At 42.7% G+C, this 20,172-nt stretch overlaps 1 protein-coding gene and 1 non-coding gene across 2 annotated transcripts; both read left to right on the top strand.

The window, feature by feature from the left end:
* Nucleotides 1-16,233: 16,233 nt before the first annotated feature.
* Nucleotides 16,234-19,014, top strand: LOC132341461 (large ribosomal subunit protein eL37-like). The gene is made up of 4 exons (XM_059873047.1): nucleotides 16,234-16,366; nucleotides 17,119-17,254; nucleotides 17,541-17,625; nucleotides 18,898-19,014. The coding sequence occupies exons 1-4, from the start codon at nucleotides 16,364-16,366 to the stop codon at nucleotides 18,965-18,967; spliced, it is 294 nt and encodes a 97-aa protein (XP_059729030.1). The 5' UTR covers nucleotides 16,234-16,363; the 3' UTR covers nucleotides 18,968-19,014.
* LOC132341503 (small nucleolar RNA SNORD72) lies at nucleotides 18,716-18,796 on the top strand. Its single transcript, XR_009490252.1, has one exon. It is a non-coding gene; the product is annotated as a small nucleolar RNA SNORD72 (small nucleolar RNA).
* Nucleotides 19,015-20,172: the final 1,158 nt, after the last annotated feature.

Genomic DNA, 20,172 nt, shown 5'->3' with positions numbered 1-20,172 from the left:
TGCACTGCTGGAAGGAAGGAGGTAGAGAATCTGGAGTAAAGTTAAGCCCGAAAAGGAGGGAGGGGTGGGGTGAAGGTGTTTTTAAGATTTGTTTTACTTCTCATTATCCTACTCTGATTCTGATTGGTAATAAATTCAATTAATATTCCCAAGTCATCTGTTTTGCCCATGATGGTATTTGGTGAGTGATCTCTCCCCATCCTTAACTCATGAGCCTTTTGTTATATTCTTTCTCCCCTTTCCAGCTGAGGAGGGGAGTGATAGAGTAGCTTTGGTGGGTACCTGGTATCCAGCCAGGGTCAACCCACAGCAGGGACACAAGCTGCAGTAACAGACTGCTGTTTCCTACATTGAAAAGACAGTCCTGAAACCCAAATGTGTCACTTTCTAAATCGTTTGGACTACTTCCCATACATTGAAGCAGAAGGGTGAATTAGCCAGTGCTGAATTTAAGCTGGTGCTATTCAGCAGTTGCGAGTACAAGTGTGGGGTTTGAGTAAGCTGGAGAACACTATTGGCAGTGACCCATGACCTGCACTACAGCTAAGAGCCTCTGGGATTGTACTGGATCAGCCCTATCCCTGCCCATTACCTACCTAAGAAGTATCCAATGCTCCTGAATACTTAAGACAATGGCATGATGATATTAAAAAAAAAATCTTTCCTAACAGTTTTGAAGACATATAAATTGTTAGAACCCAGGACATCCCTCTGGCTGTCCTGAGCAGCCAAGACCCCTGCCAGGGGGCTCAGAGACCCTGGCACAGAGCCCAAGATGCCGGTGGTTTTGATTATGACCTGTGAAGCAAGTTACCAACCTTAGATGAAGATCTGCAAGCCACGAAAAATTAAGTAGAATGATAGTGAATTTATCATAGGGTGAAAAAGTAGATTTTGGGGTTTTTAGAATGGGGGTTCAGGGGGCAAGATGGAGGAATCTGGGTGTGTCCAGCCTTTCTCCTTCTTCTTCTTGGCCTCCATCTTCTGCTGTGATGTTGGCACTTTTAGATTGGTTTAGAGTAGAAGCTCACTGTCTAACATAGGTGATAGGTATTGGAAAGTAATTGTAAACATTGTATACGTAGTTTTTAGTATAAAGACATAACACTGCCCCAGGGGCAGGCAGACTGTCCTGGACTGTCTTGCTGAACGGACCTCAGCTGGACAGGAGAAAAAATTTTATAGATAAGGAACAATAAATAACCTTGAGACCGAGAACTGAAGAGCTCTGACTCCTTCTTCAAGCGCCAGGCTGGGAAAAGAGACTTTCTAACATTTTTCAGGGTCACTCTGACCAGCAAGAGGCCTCAAGAGTAAATGAGCAAGACTATTTTTATCCCACAAAGGAGAAGAATCTGTGTGTCCTTGCAGGTAGACAAACCAACATACTTCCTTTGGAGGCTGTTGCCATGGCATCTGTCCAATGTCTTCACAGCATCTTCCAGATTTTTGAGATCTAATGAGAAAGAAAGAGGAAAGGAGGCACCAGTTAAAAGACACACAGCAAGCTGCTGGGACAAATATGACCCAGTCCAGCCTATATTTATACTTTGAATTAATTGGAGGGGTTTTTGTATGGCATTTCATCCATAGAACACGGAGTTTTCTCATTTGATTTTTAGTAAGAAAGACAGAATTGCTATAAAAATATTTTCATTAAGTCAGGGTAAAATTAATTTTACCTAACTTTGGCCATCTAAGCCTAGCCGAAGGGGGCTGTCTAGGCTCCTGTTAGAATTAATGGAAGGAGAAGGGGTCCTCCCAAGGATGACTTATCCAGCCTATTTTAGATACCTAATTTAAGATAGGATGATTTACCCTTTGTCAGTATTTATCTCTCTCCTTTAACTACAGTGGGACCGTGGATGGACTAAATGTCTGGTATTTCAGATGAGGTAAAATGAATATGAGCAAAAACCGCTGTTAGGTGTTATTTCAGGGACTGAAATTGCTAACCAAAATGAATGAGCTGAGTGAACAGCCTGGGGCACACCTTTGTGTATCTGGAAACAATGCAGCTAAAATAAAAATAACTTTTTGCTTTGCTCCATTCCTCAACCTTAACAGAAATCAAAAGCCTCCCAGCATATCAATCAGTGCCAAAGGAAGTCAGTGGAATGCCATGCTCAGGAAACAAGTGAAGATAAATTAACTCTTCTTAGATAAAATTGTCTATAGACTATGAGTCTACTGAAGTTGCGTGGTAGGCTGGTGTACTGGCTTCAGTTGGGGTAGAGTTATTTTTCTTACCAAGGGCTGTTATGGGGCTGTTTTGGATTTGTGCTGAACACAGAGTTGATAATACAGAGATGTTTCTGTTATTGCTGAGCAGGGCTTACACAGAGCCAAGGCCTTTGCTGCTCCTTGTATGGCCACGGTACCGGGGGGGGGGGGGGGGAGGTTGGGAAGTTGGGAGGTGACACAGCAGGGACAGGTGACCCCAAGTGACCAAAGGGATATACCAGACCATATGACATTATGCTCAGTATATAAAGTGGGGGGAAGAAGAAGGAAGGAGGGGACATTTGGAGTGATGACATTTTTCTTCCCAAGTAACCGTTACCCATGAAGGGGTCCTGCTCTCCTGGAGATGGCTGAACACATGCCTGTCCATGGGAAGCAGTGAATTAATTCCTTTCTTTGCTTTGCTTGTGTGTGTGGCTTTCTGTTATAAATACATATTATGTTGTTGGCTTCTTGAAAATATTAGGATGAATGTTATATGTATAATGTTAAAATAACTTTGCTTTTATTTCTGCTATTAACAAAAACTTAGACATAGTAGTAGGCGTAGCTGATATAGTTAAGAGTGAACTGCCTGTTTGGTTGAGATAACATCCACTGAACATGTAATGAAGACCCTGCTATTGATATGCCAACTATCAGCATCTGCTGTCTGAAGAAAGTATGGACCAAAGCCCAAACTGGAAGTGATAAAGAGAAGGAGCCAAAACCACAGCCAAGAAACACACATGCTCTAAAAAGGCAGACCCAAGGAGGGGCCATGTAAAATAGTTCCTGGAATATCTAAACTAGCTTATGGATATGCGTAACGGTCTATGAATATGCAACAGGCTGATGTAATGGAAAAGGTATTTAAGGGGTATCTCTGAAGGTGAAGATGTGCTCTTGGCTAAGTGCCAAGACACACCTGGCCGTAACCTTTGCTTTACTGTCTTTGTCTCCTATTGTCCTTTATTAAACTGTTTAAATTTTCACAGGAGAGTGAATGTGTTTTTCACAATTTGGGCGGCTAGCCCAGGATGCAACACCTCACTTCCGAGACCCCAGAGGACGCAGAGCGGCACACCCCGCTCAAGTTCGGCAGCCTCACTCGCTTCTTCTGGCGTGGATCGGCGATTGCAGGTAGAACACCTGGAAGACAAAAGGAGACACATAAAGCAAAGAAAAGGGAAAAGGCTCCTTAACCGCGGTAGCCCCACAAATTCTTGTGCATTAAGACCCGAAGAAAAAAAGAGGATTGGTAAGTATTCTCTTGGGGGGAAAATATGGGGGATGAATGTGTGTGTGAATGAGAGGCGAGCTGGTTATCCCACACCTGCTAAGTAAGTGAGGGGTCTCCCATACTACGGCCAGTAAAGAGATGAAGTGAGAGATAAAAGGAGTGAGAGAACTCCCCGGGGTAACTGGGACTAGGTCTCAGGGAAGGGGTAGGACCCCTTGGAGGAAGGGAGCCGAGGGTTTTCCTGGCACAATTCACTGGGAAAGCAGGATAAAAAGTGGAAGGGGGCCCCTAAAAATTCTTCTGGATTGAGGGATAAATATGCCCAAGAGCACCCAGGGTTGAACCTGCTGGGTTGAGGGATAAATATGCTTGTCATCGTCATATTTTCTGAAAAATCCCTTCGGCAGGATTTCTTTTCCTGGGAAGCTGAGAAGCCTCAGAGAAAAATGAAAACGATAATTATCTGGGTCGCTTCTCCTGTGTTTTGCTGCTTTGGAATGTGGTTTGGACATTGTTTACCAACTGGTCATTGTTTTATTGGTTTCATGTGAATTGTTTTAACTTAATAACCAATCACAGCCAGCTTTGCGGAGGCTCTGGAGAGAGTCACGAGTTTTCCATTAGTATCTTGTTAAGCCTTCTGTAAGTATCCTCTCTTTATTCTTTAGTATAGTTTTAGTATAGCATTCTTTAATATAATATAGATCATAAAATAATAAATTAGCCTTCTGAGAACATGGAGTCAGATTCATAATTTCCTTCCTGCCACGGGGGACCCCGAAAATACCACCTATGCCCAAGAGCATCCAGGGTTAAAAAAAATTCTGCTGGATTGCGGGATAAACTTGTCCAAGAGCATCCAGGGTTGAACTAAATTCTGCTCGGTTGAGGGATAAATAAACCCAAGAGCATCCAGGATTGAACCTGCTGGGTTGAGGGATAAATATGCCCAAGAGCATCCAGGGTTGAACTAAATTCTGCTCGGTTGAGGGATAAATAAACCCAAGAGCATCCAGGATTGAACCTGCTGGGTTGAGGGATAAATATGCCCAAGAGCATCCAGGGTTGAACTAAATTCTACCAGATTGAGGATATGCCCAAGAGCATCCAGGGTTGAACAACACAGCTGGATTGAGGGATAACCAAGAGCATCCAGGGTTGGCCAATAACATTTTGAGAGTTTATAATACCCATGGGTGGATATTAACAAGTGTCTTGAGAACAAAGGTACCTTATTTTTGTGTTGTCCTATTGTGAGTGAGTGAGTGAGACAGACAAAAAAAAGAAATAAAAGTGAGTGAGTGTGAATGAAGGAAAGTATATGTAATGCATGTTGTTTATTTTGGGTTTAACTTTATTTTCTGGAAGGAGGTGCTTTATACTGTGTTGTAGAGAGAAGGGATTTTCAGTGTTACAGGGAGTGGGTGATTTTCTGTGTTGTGGGGAGTGGGTGGTTTTCTGTGTTGTGGGGAGGGGGTGAAATTCAAGTGGTTGGGAAGTAGGAAACAGGGGCCAGGGACAAACAGATAAAATCCTGAAAAAAACAGGGACAAAGAACCAGTAAGTCGGGCTCAGGGAAAGGAGGGAATAAAAGGGTGCCAGCAGATATACCCCAAGATAGTCCCCTGGGAATGATGTTAGCTAACTGGGATATTGATCCTTGTATAAGAAAAAAGGATAAAGTAAAAATGGTTCAGTATTGTATGATAGAATGGACAAAAAAGGAAATAACACCAAACCATGTTTATTGGACTAGATATGGTTCTTTTGGGAGTTGGATTTGCCAAGCCTTAAACACATTTGTAAATTCTAAAGAACCATTTAATCCAGAAGAGGGAGAATATGCTGCGTGCTAGACAGGAGACACGGAACCCCTGTGGATAAACATTTTTGAAACAGCAGAAACCCCAAAAACAGAGCAAGAAGAAAAAAAGGAAGTAAAGGGCTGGGACCCCCAGGAAATGTTGCCTTCCCCACTCCTGCTAGTTCCCCCAGCTCAGGATTTTCCATCTGCCTCAGCCCCAGCCATGACAGGGTTCCCTCCTGCGCCGGCTCCTGCCGCCTCACTTGCGGCAGCCCCGATCACCCAAACCCCAGCTGCCTCGGCCACCCAGACTGCTCTGGTTCCTCCAGCCCCTCTGGCTGCGCCAGGACTCCCGTATGCACTGGCCATGCCACTTTTTCCAGCAGCTCAGGTTGACCCAGTTTTTCCAGCCCCCCCAGCCTTGCTAGCATTCCTGCCTGTGCCTGAGCCCCAGCCGCTCTGGCCATCCCAACCCCGGCCACTCTGGCCGCGCCGGCACCAGACGTGCCGGGCACTGCTGCTCTGGCCTCCATGGACCTAATGCAAACTGTCCGCACCCCAGTTTGGTTTCCTCCAGAAGACTCCACGCCTTTGCCCCGCCCCCGCCCCCCCTTGGAGGACTCAGCAGCCTTGGTGCTGACTCCCACTCCCAATCTCCTTTCTCTGGCAGCCCCATCAATCCCCGCCCAGGCCACCATTTCCTTGGTAACGACGGCTCCTGCTGTTCAAGGGAATTTTCTCCTTAAAGGAGGGCCACCATGCCAAAATACAAGAAGCTCAGTTAAAAAGCATCTTAATAATCTTTCCCCTGACACTTCCCCAAAACAAGGGAAAAAAGCTATAAAGAATGAAGAACAAAAGGGTTGGGATGAAGAGGTTAGTTTATTTCCATTACGAGAAGTACCAATGGGTGGAGTCCAAGGGGGGACAGGATTTGTAAACGTCCCCCTGACTTCTTCAGAAGTCAGAAATTTTAAAAAAGAGATTAAAGGATTATTGGAAGATCCCATAGGTACAGCTGAAAAATTAGATCAATTCTTAGGTCCCAATATTTTTACTTGGGAAGAAATGCAGTCAATAATGAAAATACTATTTTCCCAAGAAGAGAGGCAGATGACTAGAGCCACTGGAATGAGAATTTGGGAAAAGGAGAATCAACAAAGTCTACCAGGGGATCAGAAAATGCCAATAGCATGTCCTAACTGGAACCAAAATGAAGAGACTGGGTGAGGACATATGAATGATTATCATAATCTGATAATCAGAGGAATAAAAGAGGTAGCACCCTGAGGGCAAAATGTTAAAAGGGCCTTTGAGGGACAACAGGGAAAAGAAGAGACCCCAACTGAGTGGTTGGAAAGGCTCCAAAAGAATATGAAACAATACTCTGGAATAGACCCTGAAACCATAGCAGGGCAAGCTGTATTGCAAGCTAATTTTGTCACTCATGCCTGGCTGGATATTAGAAAAAAGATGGAAAAGATGGAGGACTGGCATGATAAGTCACTAAATGATCTATTAAAAGAAGTGCAAAGGGTTTATGTACAGAGAGATGAAGAAAAAGCCAAAGTGGATGCAAAGATTATGATAGCCACAATGCAACAAAGCAATTTCCAGAGGAATCTAAATCCCCCAAGTACCACGCCCAAACATTCGGGTTTTAGAGAAAGGGAAAAGGGAAGAAATAGAATCCTGGCACAATCAAAATTGCAGGAGCAATCTAGAACTGTCTGTTTTTATTGTTGGGAAGAAGGGCACTATAAGAAGGAATGCCCTCACCTAAAAAAGGATCTGAAAATTTTCCAAGAGATACAACCAGAAGAGGAATAGGGAGGTCATGGGCTCTATTTTCTGGGGGACAAGTACCATCTAGAGCCTTTGCTAACTTTAAAAGTAGGCCCCCAATAGGAGGAATTAGAATTTATAGTTGATACTGGGGCAGAGAGAATTTGTGTGGCAAATATCCCTAAGGGATGTGATGTCAGTAATGACACTGTGAAGGTAACAGGAGCAAAAGGAGAGGGGTTTAAAGTCCCTGTTATTAAAAATGTAGTAATTGAAGGGGAAACCAGAATAAAGATGAGAGATTGTTGTATTGCACTAAATAGTTTATTTAGTTGTTTTGCACTGGGTTTTGTATTATTGCACTGAATAGTATGTTTGTATCCTGTCTTATCACATGGTCTTCTGCCGCTAAGCCTCGGTGGTAGTGGTTTGTCCCAGGTTTACTCCTCCCCTCGCCCTCTCCTCACTTGTATCCCATTGGCTGTGGTCCCCTTCCTTCGCCCACCTTCCCCTGAGCTTAAATTTCCTGAGAGGAGACCCCCAAGCTCTCTTTTTCTCTCCTGGGACACTGCTTCCTTCCCATCTAGGATCCCCTGGAGTAATTCCACAATAAAGCTGTGGGATTGTTGGTCCCGAGAGGAGAAGAGCACCTCCAGTCTTTTACTTCTGTCCTTGTAAAGGTTGCAAGGGGCCAGGGTCCAGAGCTAGTCAGATTGGACCCAAACGCCCTGGAGAAACCAGCTATTTACAAGAGATGTCTTATTAGTTCCTGGAGCAAGCAGCAACTTATTGGGGAGAGACTTACAGGTGAAACTAGGAATCAGGGTCATACCAGAAGAAGGAAAGATGACAGTTAAAGTGTTAAAGATGGGCCAAGAAGATGAGGAAAAGATAAACAAAGAGGTTTGGGCTGGGGAAGAAAATAGGGGGGGAATGAATATTGATCCCATAAGGGTCATGACTGAGAGAGAAGAATGTCCCATACATGTTCAACAGTACCCTATATCCATAGAAGGCTTAAAGCTGGTAATAGAAGGATTGATAAAGGATCGGACATTGGAACCTTGTATGTCTCCTCATAATACTCCTATTCTCCCAGTAAAAAAATCTGATTGGAGTTCTAGATTAGTACAAGACCTAAGGGAAGTTAACAAGAGAACTCAGACCCGTTACCCAGTGGTACCAAATCCCTATACTCTTCTAAGTAAAGTCCCACCCCAGCATCAGTGGTTTAGTGTAGCAGATCTTAAAGATGCTTTTTGGACTTGCCCATTAGCAGGGGAAAGCCGAAATATTTTTGCCTTTGAATGGGAGGATCCAAGTACTGGGAGAAAACAGCAACTAAGATGGACAAAGTTACCACAGGGATTTACAGAATCTCCAAACCTATTTGGACAAGCTTTAGAAAAAATATTACAAACTTTCTCCACTCCTCCTGGAATACAAATTACCCAATATGTGGATGATCTTTTACTATCAGGAGAAGATGAAGTTGAAGTAAGGGGGGCTACTATAAAACTTTTGAATTTTCTTGGGGAAAAAGGATTAAGAGTATCAAAAGGGAAGCTACTATTTGTGGAACCAGAAGTAAAATATCTTGGCCACTTAATAAGCAAAGGTAGCCAAAAGCTGAATCCTGAGAGGGTTGCAGGGATTTTCTCTCTTCCCCCTCCCTTTACAAAAAAGGAAGTTAGAAGGCTGCTTGGATTATTGGGATATTGTAGATTATGAATAGAAGGGTATACACAGGCAGTAAAATTTTTATATGAAAAATTGACAGAGGGAAATTATATAAATTGGACTGGGGAAGATGGCAATAAATTAGAAGAACTGAAGTTGAAAGTAGCCTTGGTACCAGCTCTGAGCTTACCTTCATTAGAGAAGCCCTTTCATCTGAATGTGAATGTGGAAGGTGGAGTAGCTCATGGAGTTTTAGTCCAAGAATGGGGGGGAATAAAAAGACCAATAGCATATTTATCAAAATTGTTGGATCCAGTGAGCCATGGCTGGCCAGTTTGTACTCAGGCTATAGCAGCTGCTGCTATTTTGGTGGAGGAAAGCCGTAAACTTACTTTTGGGAGCAAACTAATTGTGTGTACATCTCATGCAGCCCGAAATGTGTTATATCAAAAAGCTAAAAAATGGTTAACAGATTCTAGGATATTAAAATATGAAGCTAGTTTGATAAACAGTGATGACTTAACACTAGAAGTAAACAAAAGTTTGAATTCAGCACAATTTTTATATGGGGAACCAAAAAGTAATTTACACATAATTGTTTAGAAATTATACAAAACCAAACTAAAGTTTGAGAAGATCTAGCAGAGCAAGCCCTCCCAGAAGGGGAAAGAATATATGTTGATAGTTCATCCAGATGCATACAAGGAAAAAAGAATGTCAGGATATGCATTGGTTGATGGGCAAACGATGCAGACCATTGAAAAAGGAAAATTACCTTCAAATTGGTCGGCTCAGTCTTGTGAATTATATGCTCTAAAAAGAGCACTGGAATATTTGGCACACAAGAGAGGAACCATAGATACTGATTCAAAGTATGCTTTTGGGGCAGTACACACCTTTGAAAAATTTGGGAAGAAAGGGGGTTACTAAACTCAAAAGGAAAGGGACTGATACATGAGGGACTCATTTTGGAGGTTTTAGAGGCATTAAAATTGCCTGAAGAAATAGCTGTAGTACATGTTAAAGGACACCAAAGGGGAATGACCTCAGAAATAAGACGAAATAATTTGGTAGATCAAGAGGCTAGAGATGCAGCAGAAAATAGGACCAAAAGGGTTATGTCAATTTTGACCCCAGATAAGGAAGAATTGAAAGTTCCAAAGTTTAGTGAGGTGGAAGAGGGGGAACTAAGTAGGACAGGGGGAGAGAAAGATCAGTTAGGGAAATGGAAACTCCCTGATGGGAGACAATTACTTAATAAGCCACTTACTAGGAAAATATTAGAAGACATGCATCAAAAAACTCATTGGGGTACTCAAGCTCTGTGTGATCACTTTCTAAGGAATTATGGGTGTATTGGGATTTTTGAATTGGCAAAACAAGTAACTGAAAGGTGCATAATTTGTCAAAAGGTAAATAAAAAAGGTTGTTGGGGCACCAGTTATTGATGTTTGTTTTAGGCTGGGCCCTTGTGGGGCTCCCTGGATGGGGGAAACCTCCTGTAGCAGTTCTGTGCCAGGAAAAAGGAGACGCATGGGACTTTTTTGGTCTTCAGCTTCTTGTTTATTGTTATCTTATCTAAAGTTTTGCATGCTGTCCACACCAGGCTCAGCATGCTGGAAAAGCACCGCAAAATGGCCCCAAAATGTACAGTTTCAAGGTCTTTTAAAGTCGTCTCATCCAATTAACTCTTCAAACGTACATTATTTCTACTTATCTACCAATAACTTATCCCTTGACTGTCCACGTAACCTCTGCACTCTGCTTTCCTTGAGCAATCACCCTGTGCCACCAACACTGCAGAAAATGGAGTAGATGAAGAAGAAGACAGGGACTACACCCAAATTCTTCCATCTTGCTTCCTATCTACACCATACTAAAAATCTCAAAACCTAAATTTTTCACCCAAGTGACATACTATACTACTCTCTATAATCTACTTCACACTTTGGTAGATTCTAGCATATCTCAAAGTCTTGGAAGTCCTCTCCATGGGCAAAGGTTAAAGGCAGTGTTTCTCTGGGGGTCAGAACCCCTCAGAGCAGACAGAGAAATGTTCCCTGTGCCCTGGGTCCCCACAAAAGGTCATGAGGAAAACAACATTTGGAGGTCGTGAGTTAGCTCTTTGACCATTTCAAAGTATCCAAGTGGACTTTACTGAACTTACCCCAAGTACAGAGATGGAAATTTTTATTAGCAATAATAGACCATCTAAATCATTGGGTGGAAGCTATTCCTACTGTCAGAGCCACAGCCAATGTAGTATGTAAAACCCTTTTGGAACAAATTATTCCCAGGTATGCAATGGTTAATAGGATAGACTCAGAGGAATGTAGCCTCTCTCCGTGGTCGCAGGAGCTGGACAGGTGCCCGGCTAGGTGCTTCCGGATCCGGCTGAAAGCGGCCACACGATGTGCCACTCCCAGATCCCCTCCGGAACCCTGGGTAGTGGTTACCGTCTGCGGTGTGGGTGGCGCAGGCGGGGTCATGGCTACAAAGTCCCGAGATAAAGGAAGGAGGAGTGGACACCCGTATAGGTACCAAGGATCTTTAATCTTCCCCGGCGGGGCTAGGGGCAGGTGACAAGGAGGAGGTCTCAGGGGTGCACTGATAAAGGGAGTGGGTGTGATAGGAGGAGACACAAAGCTAACCAATAAACGAGGACCCAGGGAGGAGCGTGGGTTACAGCTAAGCCACTGAGGATCACACAGGGGAGGGAAGAAACCCCAGGGGCAAATCATACATCGAATAAGGGATGGTTGACACAGAGAATTCTTGAGATAAACGGGGGTGGTTACCGTGACAGATGGGGGGGGGGGGGGGGCAGCTCCAAAAGGGAGGAAATAGGAGGGAGAAACCATTGTGAGGGAAGTACATGGGGGGAGCTGAGGACCAAACCATTATTGACTTACAAAAGGAATAACCAATTATAAAAACACACAATGCCACAGAGGAACACATTTTAGACAAAAAGTCTTACAGCAAATAACTCAAGCCTTGGGAATGAAATGGGAATTACATCCCCCATGGCATCCACAGAGTTCAGGCCGGGTAGAGAGGATGAACCAGACTTTAAAGAGAACTTTAACAAAATTAATGATTGAAACCCAAATGTCATGGGTAAAATGCCTACCTTTGGCTCTGTTGAGGGTCTGAACACAACCCGGGTCAGACCTGGGAGCGTCACCCTATGAGATGATGTTCAGATTACCCTTTCTGACCACCCAACATGAAACTGCTACCTATGAAGTAGGGGAAATGAGTGTTAGAAAATATGTCACCACAATTGCAAAAACTCCTGAAAATTTGCGGTTGAAAGGGATAATCCCTAAAAACCACACCTTTAGAATTTAAAATTCATAATATCTATCCAGGGGAAGGGGTACTAGTGAAAACATGGAAAGAACAATCTTTAACTCCACAATGGGAAGGTCCTTTTCAGGTACTACTGATGACTGAGGCAGCGATCCAGACCAGGGAACGAGGGTGGATCCATGCCAGCAGAATCAAAGTACCTGTGGAAGAACCTAAGGAATGGACTATAACATCTAAACCGGGTGATACCAAATTGAGTCTCAAGCAGGGACTGGGTGGTAGTGAACTGGGAAGACCCAAATGAACCAAGGAATGTACAAAGAATTACACTTAATTGGGAAATAAGGCCGAGCATATACCAGTGGTTTCAAGTGCCGCCTGGATAAGTCCTGAGACACCTCCGATACCCTCCTTGGGGAGGAATACTTCCACTTCAAACAGGAGGTTTAGGACTGTTTTGGACAGAGAGTTCTCGTATTCTGACCTTAGCCTGTGACTTAGAATAGGAGGAATTACAACTTCCATCAGTGCCATATCGTATACCCTATTTGATTCATCCAAATACCAGACATGCTAGCTGGGTTAAATGTAAATGTTTAAATTGTGGGAAAAATTGGTATTTTAGTTCACACAATTGATGCTCTCCTTGCAGGAAGTGTCGAGTGCCTAATCTATCCTCTATCCAGGTAGAACTCAACTGAAATAATAACTTTGTTTTGTGGATGGAAATTATTAGTGCCTGTTGAATGGGAAATACCTGAAGAATGGTGGGAAACTACAGTTAAGGAGTGTAAAAAACTATTTGCCTGGAAATTAGCAAAAAGGAAGTAACAAGGAAAAAGAAGGCAAGACTGGATTGGCTGTTGTACTCGCCACCGAGAAGATCATATACACCTGCTATGGGTAGCAACCACATAGGCATGGGAGGTGGGGGTATAAGGCATACCAGACCTCTGTTATTCCTTTTTCTGTCACTCATCTTTTCCCTTTCAGGATACCGGCAAAGTCATGTCACAGATGTTACCGAAAACTGTATATGGAAAGACACCAAGGTTCCTTTTTTATTACACACACCCATATCAACAGTCACTATTATAACTCATCCAAATTAGGCAATTGTATACAAAATGGGAAAAAGTACTGGATTGTGGAGAATTTAGGAACAAGTGGTAACAGGTTGGGAAGTAAATGTCCTAAAGGAGAGAGATGGGTTTGTTTCACTTTTGCTAGTGGAAGTAAGGTCCAAGATTTGGTTAAAGAACAACTGGTAAGCAGAAAGGCAAAACCAGTACAGCAATCAAAATCTGTGCCAATTTCACTTCAAGATTTATATACAAAACTTGAACAGCAATTAGAAAAGGAAATAGATATCTCAAGACTGGGGAAAAATCTGTTAGTGGAATTAGGGGAAAGAATAAGTAAGGAACTTAACATGACCTACTGCTGGGTTTGTGGGGGAGCTTTGATGTCAGAAGAATGGCCATGGAAAGGCAGTAGCTTAGGCTCAGTTGAACTCCTTAAGTGGAACCAGGCAAATACAAGGGGAGAAAACCAACCTCAAGGGTGGATTTTGAGCTCAACAGTGATAGGAGAAGAATGTCTCTGGCTCACTGGGAAAAATTTTCATAATGAAGTAGGAAATACTCCCTGTAAGAGATATAAAATTAGCAATGGAACTTTTACATGGTGGATCCCAGAGGAACCAACTCTGTATTGGACTCAAGGAGCAATGAAAAAGAGGAATTGTAAATATAAAAATGAAATTGGACTTTTTCAATGAAATGATACAGGAAAAAATCCTTATTCTGGGATCCCAGAAATATCCAAATTTTGGGAAAATATAAATCAACAGAAAAATGATTTTTGGAAGGCACCAAATGGCTTATTTTGGATATGTGGAAAGAAAGCATACCCAAGACTCCCCTCTAGCTGGAGATGGAGTTGCACTTTGGGAATTATACAAACAGGATTTTTTCTTCTACCAGGACCAAACGGAGATCAATTAGCAATACCAGTTTATGAGGACCTAAAAAGAAATAAAAGGGACTTGATTGGGGGATCCCAAAAATGGGGAGATGAGTGGCCCTAAGAACACATAGTGGAAACATATGGGCCAACCAGCTGGACACCAGATGGGAGTTGGGGATATCAAACCCCAATTTATATGCTGAATCGTATTATAAGACTCCAAGCAGTTGTGGAGATAAGGAACAGAACTGGTCAGGCAATGGAATTAATATCAAGGCAACAAACCCAAACAAGAGCTGCCGTGTATCAGAATAGGTTGGCCTTAGACTATTTATTAGCTGAAGAAGGAGGTGTTTGTGGAAAATTTAATACATCAGATTGTTGTTTGAAAATAGATGACAATGGAGATGCCATCCTAGATATAGTCAATGATATCAGAAAAATAGCCCATGTACCGGTCCAAAAGTGGGAATCAATGCTAAAAACTAGCTGGTGGCATAATGTATTGGGAATAGAATGGTGGAGGAAACTAGGCTTCTTCCTTTTATGTGCTACAGCTGGTTTGATATTTCTTCCCTGCTTGATCCCCTGCTTTATTTGGGTAATCACCAGCGTAGTCTGGGGCATGCGAGTGGTAACAATGCCTATAGACCCAAAATTGACTACATCTGGGACTGCACAAAAGATTATGGTGTTAAAGAAACAAAATAATATGGAAGACCCCTTGGAGGTAGCAAAAATGATTTATGAAAAAAATAAGCAAATAATGGAGGATGGAAAACAAGGAATTACTGATCAAGCCTAATGATTTGTAAAAAGGGAAGAGGAGAGATTGTTAAAAATACATATTATGTTGTCGGCTTTTCGCAAATATTAGGATGAATGTTATATGTATAATGTTAAAATAACTTTGCTTTTATTTCTGCTATTAACAAAAACTTAGACATAGTAGTAGGGGTAGCTGATATAGTTAGGAGTGAACTGCCTGTTTGGTTGAGATAACATCCACTGAACATGTAATGAAGACCCTGCTATCGATATGCCAACTATCAGCATCTGCTGTCTGAAGAAAGTATGGACCAAAGCCCAAACTGGAAGTGATAAAGAGAAGGAGCCAAAACCACAGCCAAGAAACACACATGCTCTAAAAAGGCAGACCCAAGGAGGGGCCATGTAAAATAGTTCCTGGAATATCTAAACTAGCTTATGGATATGCATAACGGTCTATGAATATGCAACAGGCTGATGTAATGGAAAAGGTATTTAAGGGGTATCTCTGAAGGTGAAGGTGTGCTCTTGGCTAAGTGCTAATCTTTGCTTTACTGTCTGTCTGCTATTGTCCTTTATTAAACTATTTAAATTTTCACAGGAGAGTGAATGTGTTTTTCACACTTTCCCTAATAAACTGTCTTTATCTCAACCCATGAGTTTTCTAGCGCTTAACCTTCCGATTTTCACTCCCATCCCACTGATGGGGGAGTGAGCAAGCAGCTGTGTGAGGCTTGGTTGCTGGCTGGGGTTAAACCACAACAGCTGGCATGTAAGAATTTAAGTGGTGCATCTGAATAAAAAACAATTTTACATTAATGATGTCCATTGCAATGCTTTAGGCAGACTGTCACCTTGCATGTGTGGGGCTTGGGAGGGACACTGACAAGCACAGCGTGCCTATTTTTTAAGGCAGTTCACTTTGAAAGTATGTATTACAGCCACAAATATCCTGTCCCTGAAGGGGAAATTTTCATTTCAGTCATGAAAATAGGTTTCACTTGACGTAGAAATAAGGCCAGGACTTGATTCTGCAGCCTGAAGTGGAGCCGTAGGCACCTGTGAATAGCAGCATGGGTACTACTGCAGGGAGGATGCATTAGAGTTAAAAATTATGTACCAATAAGGCAACTTAGGTGTGTTAAATTTACACATAAATACCCCTTAACCATTTCCAGGACCAGTTGCACCATGGCCTAGGACATATTGTGTCGCCCTAATAAGCACCAGGTTTTGTGTGATGTCACCGAGGAACCTTTGGAGTCTGGCCCCCGAGGGTCTCGCCCACGACACGACAGCTTTCAGGGACCCTGCCTATCCCAATAGGCGGGGCCCGGCGGGAAGGGGACATCATATGGGGGGGGATTCCTGAGTACAATTTGAGGTGAGGCTAAGACAAGGAGAGCACTCACTTTTTGCCGCGCCGAGCCGGGCCGGGCCTATCCAGCCAGGCCACCGGACCAGATACCTCCGCCATGCCCGACCAAACACTCCTAAGCACGTCTCCGGAAACGCTTGCCGGACTATAGCGGAAGCGGGGCGGGGCATAGTCTCTTTGGTGCTAACCCCCGGAGAAGATGGTGAGTGCTGGGACCTGCGTGCGGTGATATCTGTCATCATCCGCCGCCGTGCCGGGCTCTGTGAGGCCGTGGGCCTCTTCTGGGGCGCGGGGTGGCCCTGCACCGTGCTGTGGCCGGGCTCGGCGGTGGGGCGGCGCTGCAGGGAGACGAGGCTGAGACCTGAGCCTGAAGGCCTGGCAGTGAGCCCCGTTCCTGGCCTGTGTGAGGGCGTGGGACATTGTGTCCTGGGCGAAGAGGCAGCGATGGGGTATGGGGCTGTGCTACCGCAGGATCTCCTTCGGGGTCCCCTCCGTGCTTGCTGCGGGCCTGACCGGGACAGCTCTCTTCCCAGTGATGAGGAAGCCTTTCAGATAACGTAGTAAGAGGGAGTTTGCCAAAGCCTCTTGTGAGTGTGCGGTTAATCTATGAAAATAAATACATTTCTTCAGGAAAAAGCAGTTTACTGTTTATCACCGATAAATTTGAGGGAGATGAGAAAGGAGTTGGAGATAACCACTCGATTGCTTCATTTTATTTCAGCATTGAGCAGGGGGATAGGAATGGCAAAGAGAAGTGTAAGAAACTGGTTTCTTAAAATGGAGGATACCTATAAAAGAAACGGAGTCAGTGTTTCAGAGATCAGTGTGCCTCTGCCATGTTTACTGAACTTGGTGAATTTGAAAGTGTTTTTTAGAGAAGCCTGTGTTTTGAGTTACATGACTTTTGAGTGATAGTGATATTTACAATGTGCAATGTCTTGAAATATTTCTCAGACAAAGGGTACATCATCATTTGGTAAGCGACGAAATAAGACACACACCTTGTGTCGTCGGTGTGGGTCCAAGGCGTACCATCTGCAGAAATCCACCTGTGGGAAATGTGGTTACCCTGCTAAGCGTAAGAGAAGTTGTAAGTAAGAGTTGAGTTTAAAAACCTGTGGTTTTTTGTCGTCTTCAATGATCTGGCTTTTTTCCAACCAAGAAAGAATACTGTATCATCTTGCAGTGTTAGGAAGTTTTTTTAAATTAATACTGATTTAACTGTTTTTCAGCTAACATGCAGTATTACTGAATAATGATTTACTTAATTTATAATTGTTTTTTTTCTTCTGTGAAATTGAATAGTTGTGCTTTTCAAATGTACCATGCAACTAATTATTTGGTGTAGATGAGTAACAGTAATTTCTGTGTTCTAGATAACTGGAGTGCAAAGGCTAAAAGACGCAACACCACTGGTACTGGTCGCATGAGGCACCTGAAAAGGGTCTACCGTCGATTCAGGTACGACATTTTATTACAAACTAGTGTAATCTGACATCTTCAATGGATTTCACTGAATTATAAAAATCATCATTCAAAGTTAACACTTATTTAGTATGCTTGATGAGGTATGGTGTTTCTTTTAAAATATATTGTGAAAATAAATGATGTCATATCTTCAAAAGAATATACTGCCAATTATAAAAAGCTTGTTCATTGTTAAAACATAAGCTGTATAGCAAACTGATGTTTATGTTAATTGTAGGTAGTACAGAACACACAGGGTATTGTAATAAAGCACTCACGTTTGAAAAGGCATACTTTGTGTAGCGTTACCTCTTTTTGGGAGTCTAAAATTTATGGTTGCACTGAAGTTGGATTTTTCTAAGAAACAATTCTTGAAACGCATCCCAATCCCTTCTTGCCCACAAGAAAAGGATTTAAATACTTCAGTGGTTGCTCTTTAATTTGGAGTACAATTAGTAAATAACATCTGATTCTGAGTTACAGGTTTCTAAAATCTGTTATAAAGCTTTGAGTTGTACTTAAAAGATACTGTACTGTTAAACTTGCTAAGAATTTCTTTTTGTATGACCTCCATGTTCTAAAGCACAGCTCTGTAACTTTTGGCCTGATACACCAGAAAGATGGATGAAAAAACCCAAGCAATTAAAAAGTCTTTTCCTAAAAATGTAGATTGGCTTTAATAGTGAAAAGTAAGTCTTTTAAGTCCCGGACCTAGGTGTATTTGAGGGATCCATTCATCTGTGGTTTTTTGGTAAGCATAGTCTTTCCCAGAAGCATCCAGAAAACACCTTACAATGTGCAACTGCAGCCTGATTTCTACCAAGTGTTGCTGAAGTAGAAATGTCATCTCCAAAAGTAAGCTTGGGGTCGATTTCTGTAAGAAATTGACTTGCACTTCAGTGCTAACAAATGCGAAATCTTTTGCCAAGCTGCTTAGTAGGAACATAAAGTAAGACATGCCTTCAGTGGGTGTGCTGTATCAGATTCAGTCTTGCAATGTTTACTCAGTTAATGAAATCTTCCTGTTTGAAGTAGTAGTTTACTTCAGCAGAAGAGAGAGAAAACCATATTGCTTATTCCAAACAGTTTGTGAATTATGTTTCTTAAGAAAAACCACTGAACATATGAACTCCATAGTGATTTCAGTGCGTTACTGAGAGAAGTTGAAAAAAGCTGGTGAACCTGATCTGAAACATTGCTTCTTGAAAAATAACTTGGAGCAAAAGTCAACCTTTCAAAAACTAATGACCTTATTTCTACTTGTAGGAATGGATTCCGTGAGGGAGCCATGCCAAAGCCCAAGAAAGCAGCTGTTGCAGCCTCCAGTTCATCATAAAGATACATGTGTTAGTTAAAATAAATTGTCTTATCCAGAAAATGTAATCTTTTGTACATGTTTTACTTCAGTGAAACATGGTATATTGTGTCTGGCTGAGCTGGAGTTAGTTTCCCCACAGCAGCCCTCCCAGTGCTGTGCTTTGCAATAGGAGCTGGAATGGAAAGGTTCTGATAACACACCAGTGTTGTGGCTTCTGCTGAGCAGCACTGGCACACCATCAGTGCTGTCTCTCAAACATTCCCCCATCAAGGGGCTGGAAGTGGACAAGATCCTGGGTGGGGACACAACGAGACCAGCTGACCTAAATTACCCAAAGGGATATTCCATACCATATGACATCAGCTCAGATATAAAAGCTAAGGGAGGAGGGAAGAATGGGGGTATTCATTACTTTACAGTGTTTGCCTTCCAGAGCAACGGCTCTGCATGCTGAAGCCCTGCTTCCCAAGTGTCTGATCATCACTCACCAATGGAAAGTAGAGAATAAACCTATTTTTTCTCTTTGCTCATGTGTGCACAAACTTTTGCTTTTGCTTTAGTAAGCTGCCTTATCTCAACCTACAAGTTGTTTTCCATCATATTATCCCTCCCCTGTCCAGCTGGGAAAAGGATCAATAGAGCACCTTTGTGGGCACCTGGTGTCCACCCAAGGTCAACCCACTAATCTTTTTTTGGCACACAACCTGTGGGGTGAGACAAGTGCAGTTAAATTTATATAAATATACAAATCATGTTATAGTAAAGAGTAGTTATCAAGTAGCAAGCTCCTGTGGGGGACATGTAGTTTGTCAGCTGCACTCCTTATCTCTATTTTGCTGAGTTTGGAAACATGTTAACACAAACAATGTCTCTGTGCTTTGCCCTTACACTGATGGCCTTGTTATGCCAGGGGAACTGTCTTTTGTGGACAATGAGGGTATACATTTCCCTCTGCCTGACTGAGATTGCTGTGAAGGCTTTTATAATGCAGCCTCCCATGGTCATTGCTCATCCTTATGTAAGCTGCTTAATACTGTTAACGATATTAGCTAATACTGTTGGTACATTATGGAGTTCATGGAATCTGGTGTCATCCTGGTGTAAGAGAAAACAAACTTAAGGTGAGCAGATATTGAAATCTGCCCTGAGGCATCCACTTCCTGACTGGGAGGGTGGGTGGAAGGATTTGGGCAGGTTCCTAGGGCAGTTCTCACCTCCCATTA

The sequence above is a fragment of the Haemorhous mexicanus genome, chromosome W (genome assembly GCF_027477595.1).
Source record: "Haemorhous mexicanus isolate bHaeMex1 chromosome W, bHaeMex1.pri, whole genome shotgun sequence".
In the NCBI taxonomy this organism is placed as follows: Eukaryota; Metazoa; Chordata; class Aves; order Passeriformes; family Fringillidae; genus Haemorhous; species Haemorhous mexicanus.
The sequence above is the reverse complement of the archived record's forward strand: the minus strand, read 5'-3'. Positions and strand labels throughout refer to the sequence as shown.